Source organism: Micromys minutus, assembly GCF_963924665.1.
Source record: "Micromys minutus genome assembly, chromosome: 3".
NCBI lineage: Eukaryota > Metazoa > Chordata > Mammalia > Rodentia > Muridae > Micromys > Micromys minutus.
Genome location: NC_137972.1, coordinates 41,125,493 through 41,138,813, shown reverse-complemented (window position 1 = coordinate 41,138,813; position 13,321 = coordinate 41,125,493). Strand labels below are relative to the sequence as shown.

Below are 13,321 nucleotides of genomic sequence, written 5' to 3'. Positions count from 1 at the left end.
CGTTCTTATCTCCTTGTACAAAGCTCAAGTGTAAGTGGATTAAAGATCTCCACATTAAACCTGATACACTGGAATTATTAGATGAGAAAATAGGGAAAACCTTAGAACACATAGGCACAGGAGAAAATTTCCTGAACAAAACACCAATGGCTCAAGCTCTAAGGTCAAAGATTAACAAATGGGACTTAATGAGATTGCAAAGTTTCTGTAAGGCTAAGGACATTGTCAAGAAAACAAAACGGCAACCAACAGAATGGGAAAAGATCTTTACCAACACCACATCAGATAGAGGCCTAATATCTAAGGTGTACAAGGAACTCAAAAAGCTCGACACCAGAGAATCAAATAACCCTATTAAAAAATGCTGTACAGAGCTAAACAAATCTTTCTCAGTTGAGGAACTCCGAATGGCCGAAAAACATCTGAGGAAGTGCTCGACATCCTTAGCCATCAGGGAAATGCAAATCAAAACAACCCTAAGATTCCACCTCACTCCAGTCAGATTGGCCAAGATCCAAAACTCAGATGACAGCAGATGCTGGCGAGGCTACGGAGAAATAGGAACACTTCTCCACTGTTGGTGGGGTTGCAAGCTAATACAACCACTCTGGAAATCGGTCTGGCGATACCTCAGAAAATTGGATATAGTACTACCTGAAGACCCAGCTATTCCACTTCTGGGCATATACCCAAGAGACACTTTAATACACAACAAAGATATATGCACCACAATGTTCATAGCGGCTCTATTTATAATAGCCAGAAGCTGGAAGGAACCCTGATGTCCTTCAGAAGACGAATGGATACAAAAATTGTGGTACATATACACAATGGAATACTACTCAGCCACCAGAAACAATGACTTAACCAAATTCCTAAGAAAATGGCTGCATCTAGAGAAGATCATCCTGAGTGAGATAACCCAGTCACAAAAGAACAGACATAATATGCAGTCACTGATAGTGGGATGCTAACCCCAGAGGCTTGCACTCCCCCAGAAACAACTCACAGACTGTATGAAGTCCAAGAAATAAAGAAAACAAAAACTAAAAAAAAAAAAAAAAAAAAAAAAAAAAAAAAAAACAATTCTAGGACAGAAAATAATAAAATAATGCATATTGTTTATTTAAAAAAAAAAAAGAAAGAAATGTTGTTAACTAGATGATATGTCACCTGTCCACATTAGGTTGGTGCAATTATTCTCTACATGAAGTTTGTCTTAAATTCTAAAAAACTGATTAGGGTTGTACCCTGTATTACATGTACTGTCTGCTCATTGTTAAAAAAAAATCTTTACACACCAAGAAAACTTTGACTATTAACAGGTTGCATCTTGTTTTACATGTACTTTTTGCTCATTGTAACTGGTGGGATCTTGATCACACTATCAAACCTTTAAAAAAAAATAATTACTATCAAAAATGTATTATGTACTTTTATGCAAAAAATGCTTAAACTCTGTACATTTATCTTTGTTCTTTAAAATAAAGTTGTAAAAAAAAAAAATTTTTGATAACTTGTCTGAGACACCAAGGGGCATTGATAAAATATCAAAGAGAATACATGAGAAAGACACAGAGAGAAGATAAAATGAGGAAAAATGATGGATACTGGGGAAAATTCAGAGGGAGGAAAAAGAGACAGAAAAGACTTGTTCTTCATATAACTTGAATTTTGAGAAAGATGTAGCTGAACTAACCCAAGGTTAGATTCTATAGGTGAAGGAAGTAGATTTTAGCCACTTAAGAGTCTAAGTATGATCTAAACAAAAGTTAAGAAATAGGAAAGTTTTTCAGTTGTACAAGTGTCAAGGTCTGTGCCCATGCCATAACCATCGCAATGGTGACAGGTCTGAGAAAGATAATGTAGGAAGGTAAGATCTGTTTTGCTCGTGGGTTTAAAATTGCCATTCTCAAGTGCAGGGACAGTGTAGTACAACAGCGCACAAATCAGCATGCAGACTCCTAGTACATAGTAAGAGAATGTCATGTGATAAACCTCACTCCCAAGGACGCATCATCTGTGACCCACTTCTCCAATCAGTCTTTACTTTGTACAAATCACATGTTTTTACTCTATTCAGATGTTTCCTGCATTTGATACTTTTAGTTCAAAGTCTAGGAATAAATGCTACTCAAAGCAACAAAATGCCACACACACACACTTTTTGTTTTTTAGGATGTGTCTTTTGAACTATAATTAAGTTAAAATCTAAAATATCTCCCAAAGGCCAGTGGGTTCAGGCTATGGTTTATGTAAGGTAAAGAATTATAAATGAGTTGTGCCTGGTGGGAAGAAGTTAGGCCAGCAGAGGAATACTCTTTGAAGATATACCAGGACCTTGATCTTCATTGCTGTTTGCTTATCACCAGAAATTAAACTCACATGATATGCACTCATGTTGTCAGGTATAAGCACAGAATGCTAAAAGATGTATGGATAAAGAAACATATTGTTGTACAATCTTTATGAAAGAAATTTTTAATTTCAGAAGAACTAATAGGATTCAATAAAGGAAGAACATTAAAGCAAAATCCTAGTGCATTTGCAACAACATTGCTGATTTTATATTAATTTTCGGTTGAAGTGTTTTTTTTTTTTTTTGAACTCATCTACTGTAACACTTTTGCCTTCACACTGAATAAAACACTTATTAAAGCATCATTATCATCACAGATGATTTTAGACTATGTAGTATCTTCCACACAATTATTTGATCACTTATTGTTACAGAAGCTCAAAATATCTACCCTTCTTATCCTGAGACATTTTTAAACACAACTTGAACTATGTTCAAGTAAAATAGTAGAAAACTATGTTGATCTCCTGAATTTGATGCTAGATTGTCAGAGCTTTCCAGCTTAAAAAAAAAACAAAAGAAAGGAATAAAACCAGCATTAACTTTGAAAGCACAGACAGAACCACAAAAGCTTATTCTACTTATTTTGCTGTAGTATCAAAAAATTCTGACAAGCAAATTAAAAATGGTGCTTGCAATCCAACTTTACTTTATTATTTGGTGTTACTTTAAACTGTTGAAAACTGATACAATCCCAAGGATGAGTACCTATGCATTCCTCAGGACAGCATCACAGAATACCAAATTTGGCAATATGAAAAGTCACTGTAGAAAAAAATTTGATTCCATACAGCAATGCCATACAGCCATGAAGAGACATAATAGGGAAGGTTTATATAAGTGAATGAATCATCTCCTGGAAAGTCTTTGACCTCTGAATGTGAAATTCAGATAAAGTATATTGTGCTGTCATGCTAGAGATCATCTCTACATAGACAGAGTTTCAATCTGTGATATGCTAATATTCAGGTTCACCAGCAAGGGACAGTTGAGGCTCAGGTATTATATCTACCTGGAAGATTGTCAGAGGTTTTCTGTTTCATTCCTCATGGAGTACTGTGAGGTGTGAAGGCAGAAAACTCATCTCCATTCCTTCCTTATATGATGATTATTAGGTGGTCTGTAATGCCATTTTTTACATTTCTGAATATTTGCTTGAAATACATGCCTATGTGCTTTACAGAAATTGGAGGCTTTAGTCTTAAGTTCCTCTGTTATTCAAGTGAAATGACTACTTTCCAAAGTTGGTGATAGAATTCATTATAGCATTTGGTGTATATAATAGTCATTTTCACACAGTTAGTCACTCCTGCAAGTGTAGTGACTTATAAGGTTGGGTATGTAGATCAGTTGCCATAATTCTGTGAAGGATGCATCAAACCCTGAGTTCTGTCACAAGCAACACATAAACTGGGGGTCGTAGTTCATGACTATGATCTAATCACTGGGAAATGTATGTAGGAGGGTCAGAATTCAGGTTTTTTTTTCAGTTTGAACTACATATCGATTTTAGTCTTTGTCACAGATACATATTTTTCCTTAGGAAAAAATAAGTTAATACAATATGTATTTGGAGTCTTTCAAGTTGGAACAAAATTTTTTTCAGAGTGGAAGCAGATAAGTAAGTCAAAATTCTTTGTGAATCTCTTAACATGCCACTATTTATGATATTATAGGACAATATTTTTTTGTTGGGGCGTGAAAGCAAGAAATTGTTGTTGGAAGAATTTCTACAAAAAAGAACAGAAAAGTTGTTCTATGTGCTTATTATCTGAAGGTTGGTTGCAATCTCAGTACATGACCTTACAAAATCCACTCTTCATTTTTAAAAGAAAAAAATAATGTATTGCTTGTTATATATTTTACATTCCTAGAGAATTTCCTACATTGAATTTTGATCAAATTCTCCCCTTCCATATATCCTTCCATATATAGCCCTATTCCATACTCATCCTCCCTTATGTCTTTAATTTTTTGATAAAGCTTATCTAGTCTAATTAATGCCCTATAACCTTTGGGTCTGTGAACATCCAATTGAGCATGTTAGACTAATCAGGGATTACACACTTAAAGAACAAAAGACAAAAACAAAAACTGTATTTCTCCAGGTTGATAGCTACTCTTCACCACTAGTGCCTCAGCCAGGAAATGAATTTCATTCTAACTTCCAATTTGTGTGCTGAGATTTTGTGTGACTTAAGCTTGCACTGATCATTTGCACATTGCTACAGCAGCTGTGAGTTCATATGTGGAAAGCTCAGTGATGTCCAGAAAACATTGTTTCCTTGCATTCATCTACCACCTCTGGCTATTAAATTCTTTCTCCCCACCTTCCTTCAGTGACGTTCCTTTAGCATCCTATGTTACTTTGATCATTCATACTGTTAAAAAATAGCCAAAACACGAAAACCTTTGAATCCATGTAAAATGTTCTTCAGAATTGACACTTATTAACATTCGGTAAAGTGAAGATCATCTTTTCAGAAACTTGAGAACCTGTACTAATACGTCAACAGTGAAGAAGAAAGGAGAAATATGCTTTTATACAATGAGACCAGGAGTTGATGAATTGGTTCACTGAATAAAATACATGTTCTTCAAGGGTAACCACTACAATTCAAATACCCAGCACACACATAAGAAGACTAGAGGCCACCTCCCCATAATCTCTGTCCTTAGGAATCAGAGACAGGGTATTCCTAGCATAAACCCGCCAGTTAGCTAGCCAGGATTGGTAAGTTATAGGTTCAGTGGCATATCCTGTGGATATTGATTAAGAAAAGCATCTGCTATCAATTACTTGCTCACATGCATATGAATACATATACACAAGCACAGAACATATGCAAACAGGCATATATATGCATGCATACTATATCTATCTATCTATCTATATCTATATATCTATATCTATATCATATCTATGTCATATATCTCTATCTCTATATCTAATCTATATCTATCGGTATCTATATCTATATCTGTATCTGTATCTGTATCTGTATCTGTATCTGTATCTGTATCTGTATCTGTATCTATATCTATATCTATATCTATATCGAGAGAGAGAGTGAGAGAGATGTTTTGGATCCTAGCATTTGGAAGGCCCGGCAAGGAAAAGATATATGGACTAATTATAACTAGTCAGTGTGCATACATGTGTATTTATTTACAACATTCCACCACTTTTTATTTGTATTTATTATTTTACTGTTTGTAAACATTCCCATTTTTATGCTACATTGCATAGTTAATTACCTTATTTTAATGTTACTGGATTATAAATAGATGTAATTAGATTTTCTACACTTTTTAAATATATACACTTTATATTTGATGCTGTTTGTGTTCTCTCACGTCTTGGATATATCTTGGAGAAAAAGACCTTCAAAATTTTTTAAAGGAACCTTTGAAAAACACAATGAAATACTATATCTATATTACATTTATCAGAGGGGAATTTGGAGGACTGGAATTATTGGATAATTCAGCCAACATTGTGGAACTGGTAGCTCACTGTTAATATTGAAGCTTTTGTATATCTATACTGCTATGCGAAAGAACAGTGTACAGAAAATAAAGCTTAAAATCACTATACAAGGGAATTATTTTACTTGGGTGGAAATGTTTTAGATGCATAACAGAAGTGAGGTGAGTAAGTGGATCCTGAAGAAGTAATATGAAGATTTTGATTTAATTTCATGCTTTCTCTTAAAGGTGACAGAAATTTGGAAACTATATTTAAATTTGTAGAGTTCAATTTCTCATCTAAAAATAATAATGATGATGATACTGATGATGGTGGTTGCTGTGGTGACTACAATCGGTGCTCATTGGCTCTCCATTTGCTTGTAACTAGAATATCATGATATAATTTATATGAAGTATTATAGCAAAACAACCATAACTGGCAATGTTGTGAGTGTTGCTTAAACCTTCTAAAGCTGCTTTGTTCCCAGGTTGCAAGCATTTTATACATTGTCTCTGCTATATTTCCAAATTGAGAAGTTTGCCTTAAATGGTGAGATTTGTGCTTCTCTGGTACTAAGCATATGAAAGGAGCATCCTGTGAATAAGTCCTAATGCCAAGTTTATTGTTTATCATTTATGATGTGCATTCTCATATAAAGAGAAACATACATTACCACCCTGTAAATCAATTCTTTTCCTGCCTTTCACCTTTGAGTGGTCCCACAGTATTTCTGTTTATTGCAATAATTTGGGCTAAGCAGGGGAACTAAGCAGCTGCATTAAGGGATTACAAACTAGTACAAATACTCTGGAAATCAATTTTGAGGTTCCTTAGAAAATTGGAAATAAATCTACCCGAAGACCCAGCAATACCATGCTTGGGAATATAACCAAAAGAATCCCACCATGCCACAGGGGCAAGGTGTTTCACTATGTTCATAGCAGCCTTATTTGTGAGAATCAGAAGCTAGCAATGATGCAGATGTCCCACAACAGAAGAATGGATGCAGAAAATAGGGCTAATTTACACAATGGAACACGTCTCAGATATTAAGACAAGGACATTCTGAGTTCTTCAGGTAAATGGATGGAACTAGAAAAAATTATTCTAAGTGAGGTCACTCAGACCCAAAATGACATGAACTGTATCGAAAAAAAAAATGGAGAAAAGCCTGAGGCAATGGAGGTCTAGTGACAGGTCCAAAGTAGGATCTAGCTCAAGAGGAAGCCCCAAGGCCTGACACTATTACTGAGGCTATGGAGAGCACTGACATAAATCATGACTGCGCTCCCAAAGACCCAGCAAGCAGCTGAAAGAGTCAGACATAGATAATTGCACCCAAGCAATGAGCAGAAGCTGCTGACCTCTATGATTGAATTAGGAAAAAGCTTGGAGAACCTGAGGAGGAGGGCAATCCTGTAGGAAGATCAGCAATCTCAATTATCCTGGACCCCGAGATCACCGACCAGGCAGCATACACCAGCTGATATGAGGCCCCAACACATATACAGCAGAGGACTACCAAGTCTGAGTTCAGTCAGGGAAGATGCGCATAACCCTCAAGAGAGTAGAGATCCCCAAAGATATACAGGTCTGGTGGGATTGGGGGGGAAACATCCTCAAAGATACAGTAGGCAGGGACAAAGTATGGGATGTTGAACAGTCGGAGGGTGGACCAGGAGGGAACAAATTTTGTAGTGTTAAAAAAAGAAAAATGATTATTAATAATAATAATCATCAAGAAAAATGCGGGAGGGGGTACTCTAACAACCTAGAACCACATGTTCCAGCCTCTGAGAAGTAATAAATGGATTCATGCAGAAAAAAAAAAAAAAAACAGGGCAGGTGTGGGCCAAAATGTTTTGTACTGTGCTAATTGATAGTTATCATATTAGAGAGAGAGAGAGAGAGAGAGAGAGAGAGAGAGAGAGAGAGAGAGAGAGAGAGAGAGAGAGAGAGAGAAACAGCAATTAACTTAATTTGGATTGTAAAATGTTTTATTTGGGAAAACAGTTAAATGGAGTAAAGCATTAGATAAATAAGCCTTGTTAATTGCTTAATTGTGTTGAGATGGAGGACAGGAATAGTCTTTGTTTATTGGAAAAATAAACTACTAAATATAGGGTGAAATGGGTGCCATTCACAAAATTATTCTACACAGTTCAGAAAATAATAATTTAATTATATTATATTTATTGGATTTTACTTACATTTCAAATGTAATCATTCTTCCCCGTTTCCCCTCAGAAATCACCCAATTCCATCCCCTCTTCCCTTACCTCTATGAGAGTGCTCCCCCACCCACCCATTCCCTCCCAACTCCCCATCACTGGAATTCCCCTACACTGGGCCATCTAACCTTCACAGGACCAAGGACCTCTTCTCTCATTGATGCCCAATAAGGCCATTGTTTGCTACATATGCTGCTAAAGCCATGGGTCACTCCATGTGTACTCATTGGTTGGTGGTTTCCTATCTGGGAGCTCTGGGCGTTCTGCTTGCTTCTGATATTGATGTTCGTTCTATAGGGTTGAAAACCTGTTCAGCTCCTAAAACTCCTCCATTAGGCACTCAATTCTCAGTCCAACGATTTGCTGAGAGCATCTGAATCTGTATTTCCCAGGCTCTGACAGAGACTTTTAGGTGACAGTGATATGCCAGCATTCACTTCTTGGCATCCAAAATATCATGTCAGTTTGGTGACTGTATCCCCAGGTGGGGTGGTCTCTGGAAGGCCTTTGCTTCAGTCTCTGCTCCAATCTTTGTCTCTGTATTTTCTCCTGTGAATATTTTGTTCCATTTTCTAAGAAGTAATGAAGAATCCACTCTTTCATCTTTCATCTTTTTGAGCATCATGTGGTCTGTGAATTGCATCTTTGTTATTCTGAGCATTTGGGATAATATCATCTTACCAGTGAGTGCTTACCATGTGTGTTCTTTAGTGACTGGGATACCTCAGTCAGGATGATTTTTATTTTAGTTCTATCCATTTGCCTAAGAATTTCATGAAGTCATTGTTTGAAATAGCAGAGTAGTACTCCATTGAGTAAATGTACCACAATTTCTGTATCCATTCATCTGTTGAAGAATGTCTGTGTTTTTTTCCAGCTTCTGGCTATTATAAATAAGTTTGCTATGAATGTAGTGGAACATGTTTCCTTGTTATATGTTGGAGCTTATTTTGAGTACATGTCCAGGAATGGTAGAACTGGGTTCTCAGGTGGTACTATGTCCAATTTTCTGAGGAAACTCCAGACTAATTTCCATATGGTTGTACCAGCTTTCAATCCCCCCCCCAAAAAAAAATAGAGGAGTGTTCCTCTTTTTCTATATTCTTTGCATTTTTGACCTTAGCTATTCTTACTAGTATAAGGTAGGAGATAGTTTATATTTTTATACCTTATTACTCACATTATTGTGTCATTACTTACATATAATGTATAATATCTATTTAGATATTATTTATGAATTATATATATATATTAATATTATAGGTTAACTTGATAATATTTTATGTTATATATATGGGTCACAAAGGTCAGAGGACAACTTTCAGAAGGTTTTTATTGCTTTCCCTCTTGGCTTTTCAATCTGTTTTTTCTGCTGCTTCACTACGTAACTTGGTCTTGATTCTATTGTACTTAAATTTTCACATGGCTTCTGAGACTCAACCTTCAATGAGGGTTTTGCAGATTGCATGTTTACCTGATGAGTTTTCTCCTCAGGAAAGAAAATATGTCTTTATAATTCTTGAAGAATATTCTCGAAGGTCAAGCTTGGTAGTACATGACATTTTCTAATTTTTGTAGAATTGAGATGTAAATCAAGTGTGTTGGTGTCATGCAGGGACAAGTATCTCAAGGAATATTTTCTTCTTTATCTCCAGGTGAGGGTCGTTTCAGCCGTCCTATTTTTATCCAGGAGCCACAAGATGTCATTTTCCCCTTGGATTTATCTAGATCTGAAATTATTCTGACTTGTACTGCAAATGGATATCCTTCTCCCCATTACAGGTAAAATGCTTCTTCTTTGTGCCACTCTTGTCTTCTTCATGGATGCTGTAACAAAAACACAGGAAAGATTTGTTGATAAACCCTGCATACTTAGAGCACACCTCAAGATAGTTTTTGCCCTATTCAACTTTATCTGTACAATTCATATGAACACACACACACGCACACACACACACACACACACACACACATACACACACACACACACACACACACACACACACACACACACACACACATATATATATATATATATATATATATATATATATATATATGCCTTCAGAACCACAATGCATTCATTCCATATTGTCATGCAGGAAGCTAAGCATTATTTCCAAATATCCCCTAATATACAGGTCTGTGGTTTACTTGACATTTATTTTTGGGAGTGGTTTGCAAGCAGAGCTATATGTATGATATGCACTTAGAAATAAGAAAGAAAGGCTAAAGAAAGCACAGGAATATAAAAAGATAGAAATGGTGGGGAGAAAGATTTAGTTTCACAACTTGGAAAACTACAAGGTTATTTCTGCATTCTGTACACGAATTCAGTGTAAGGGTAATGCCTCAGTTTCCTCCAAATAATGACTATAAAAATAGCTTTCTAAAAACAAAAAATCAAAGTAAAAATTTCAACTTATATCACAAGATCAAGTTCTGAAACTTTCCTAGCAGCTTCCGCAGAGCCAAAAGTACTTATTATAGAAAAACTATGTTGAAGGCAATTATGTACATTCTAAGGCCCAAAAAGAGTTTTTATTATAGGAAAAAATGTTTTTCCTCTCATACAGAATTGTATTTTTAAAACCTTTCTTTGTATGTTATTTCAAATTGTCCTGGCTTTTCTCACATGTGTGTGTCTAAAGAAAACATGTGAGGAGGATATGAAACCTTCCCTAGCTCTTTGTAATACCAGGAATACAACACTTGAGTGTCATCTTAAGATTTAGGAAAAATATTTTAAAAAAGAAAAATAAAGCCAGGGAGCAGAGAGATCTCTGCGGAGTGCGCAAGAAAAGCACACCCTCCGACCTGCCTGATCCAGGGACCAGGAACAAATCTTTGGAAATTCTGTTCCCACCCAGCGACTCTGAGGCATAGAACAGGGCTCGGCCCATCTGCCACCTGTACCAGTGAAGATCCAGGGACACAGACCAGATACAAAGGAAAGGCAAGAACATATCACTGAGAACAAAACGGCAAGAGGAAAGCGAAAGAGTATATCTCAAGGAAACCAAGACAACCTGGCAACTCCAGAACCCAGCTCTCCCATAACAGCAAACATAGGAATTCCAAACACTCCAGAAAAGGAAGACACAGACCTGAAATCATACCTCAAGATGCTGATAGAGATACTTAAACAAGAACGGGAGGAAAAGCAAAAAGATTCAGAAGCTTTTAAAGAGGAAACAAGAAAAATATTCAAAGAACTCAAAGAACTAGAGGAAAACAGAATCAAAGAGATGAAGGAATGGAAGAGGGAATTTAAAATGGAAATTGACACAATAAAGAAAACACTAAAAGAGATAACCCTAGAGGTAGAACACCTAAAAAAGAAATCAGGAGTCACAGAAGCAAGCATTTCCAATAGATTACAAGAGATGGAAAAGAGAATCTCGGGGGCAGAAGACAACATTGTAAACATAGACAAAGCAGCCAGAGAAGATGCAAAAAACAAAAAGCTCCTAACCCAAAATGTCCAGAAAATCTAGGACACAATGAGAAGACCAAACCTAAGGATAATAGGAATAGAAGAGGGAGAAGAGTATCAACTAAGAGGCACAGTAAATATATTCAACAAAATTGTAGTAGAAAACATCCCTACAATAAAGAATTAGATGACCATGAGCATAAAAGAGGCCTCCAGAACTCCAAATAGATTGGACCAGAAAAGAAATACCTCCCGACACATAATAGTCAAAACACCAAGTACCCAAAGCAAAAAAAGAATACTAAAAGCAGTAAAAGAAAAAGGTAAGGTAACATATAGAGGCAGGCCAATCAGAATCACACCCGATTTTTCAACAGAGACTATGAAAGCTAGAAAAGCCTGGACAGATATCATGCACACCCTAAGAGAGCACAAGTACCAGCCCAAGCTGCTACACCCAGCAAAACTATCAATCACCATAGATAAAGACATGAAGATATTTCAAGACAAATCAAAATTTACACTATATCTGAAAACAAACACAGCACTACAACGAATTATAGGTGGAAAACACAATACAATGAGGGAAAATGCAGCCTAGTAAGAACAAGAAAACTTCTAAACAAGAAAACTAAAAGAAGAAAAAGACACAGACACAACTCATCGCATAAAAGCAATAATGGCAGGAAAGAGAAACAACTATTCCTTGATATCTATTAACATAAATGGACTCAACTCCCCAATAAAGAGACATAGACTATCAGACTGGATACATAAAAAAATTCCAGCCTTTTGCTGCATATAGGAAACTCATCTCAGAGACAAAGACAAACAGTATATCAGAGAAAAAGGGTGGGAAAAAAACTTCCAAGCAAACAGCCCCAAGAAGCAAGCTGGAGTGGCTATTCTAATATCGACTAAAGTAAATTTCCAACCAAAAGTTATCAAAAAAGATAAGGAAGGACACTTTTTACTCATTACCAGGGAAATCTGTCAAGAGGAACTCTCAATCCTTATCATATATGCTCCAAATAAAAAAGCACCCACATTCATGAAAGAAACCCTACTAAAGCACAAAAAATACATTTCATCCCACACAATAATAGTGGAAGACTTTAACACCCGACTCTCATCAATGGACAGATCATGGAAACAGAAACTGAACAAGGACACTGCAAAACTAGCAGGGACTTTGAACCAACTAGAATTAATAGATATATACAAAACATATCATCCTAAAGTAAAAGAATACACCTTCTTCTAAACACCCCATGGCACCTTCTCAAAAACTGACCACATAACTGGACACAGAATGAGCCTCAATCTATATAAGAAGATTGAAATACTCCCATGCATCCTCTCAGATCACCATAGTCTACGGCTGGTCTTTAACAACAACAAAGACAACAAAAAGCCAACATACACATGGAAACTAAACAATGCTCTCTTAAAAAAAAGCAGGATCAAAGAAGAAATAAAGAAAGACATTAAGATTTTTCTAGAATTCAATGAAAATGAAAACACAACATAGCCAAACCTATGGGATGCAATGAAAGCAGTACTGAAAGGAAAACATATAGCCCTAAGTGCTTCCAAAAAGAAACTGTAGAGAGCTTACATCAGCAACCTGACAGTACAACTGAAAGCCCTAGAACAAAAGGAAGCAGATATACCCAAGAAGAGTAGACAGCAAGAAATAATCAAAATTAGGGCAGAAATAGACCAAATAGAAACAAAAAGAACCATTGAAAAAATCAACAAAACCAAGAGTTGGTTCTTTGAGAAAATCAACAAGATTGATAAACCTCTAGCCAGACTAATTA

The 13,321-nt window shown here is 36.1% G+C and overlaps 1 protein-coding gene across 2 annotated transcripts in view; it reads left to right on the top strand.

Annotated features, from left to right (window-relative positions):
- The window catches only part of CNTN6 (contactin 6), a gene marked incomplete at both ends in the record, with an annotated part of 294,022 nt that overhangs the window by 70,553 nt on the left and 210,148 nt on the right, over positions 1-13,321 (top strand). For both annotated transcript variants that reach the window (XM_080913827.1, XM_080913826.1), the window contains one exon: positions 9,718-9,844. In XM_080913827.1, the coding sequence (XP_080769953.1) occupies positions 9,718-9,844 (127 nt within the window). The remainder of the gene's footprint in view (positions 1-9,717; positions 9,845-13,321) is intronic.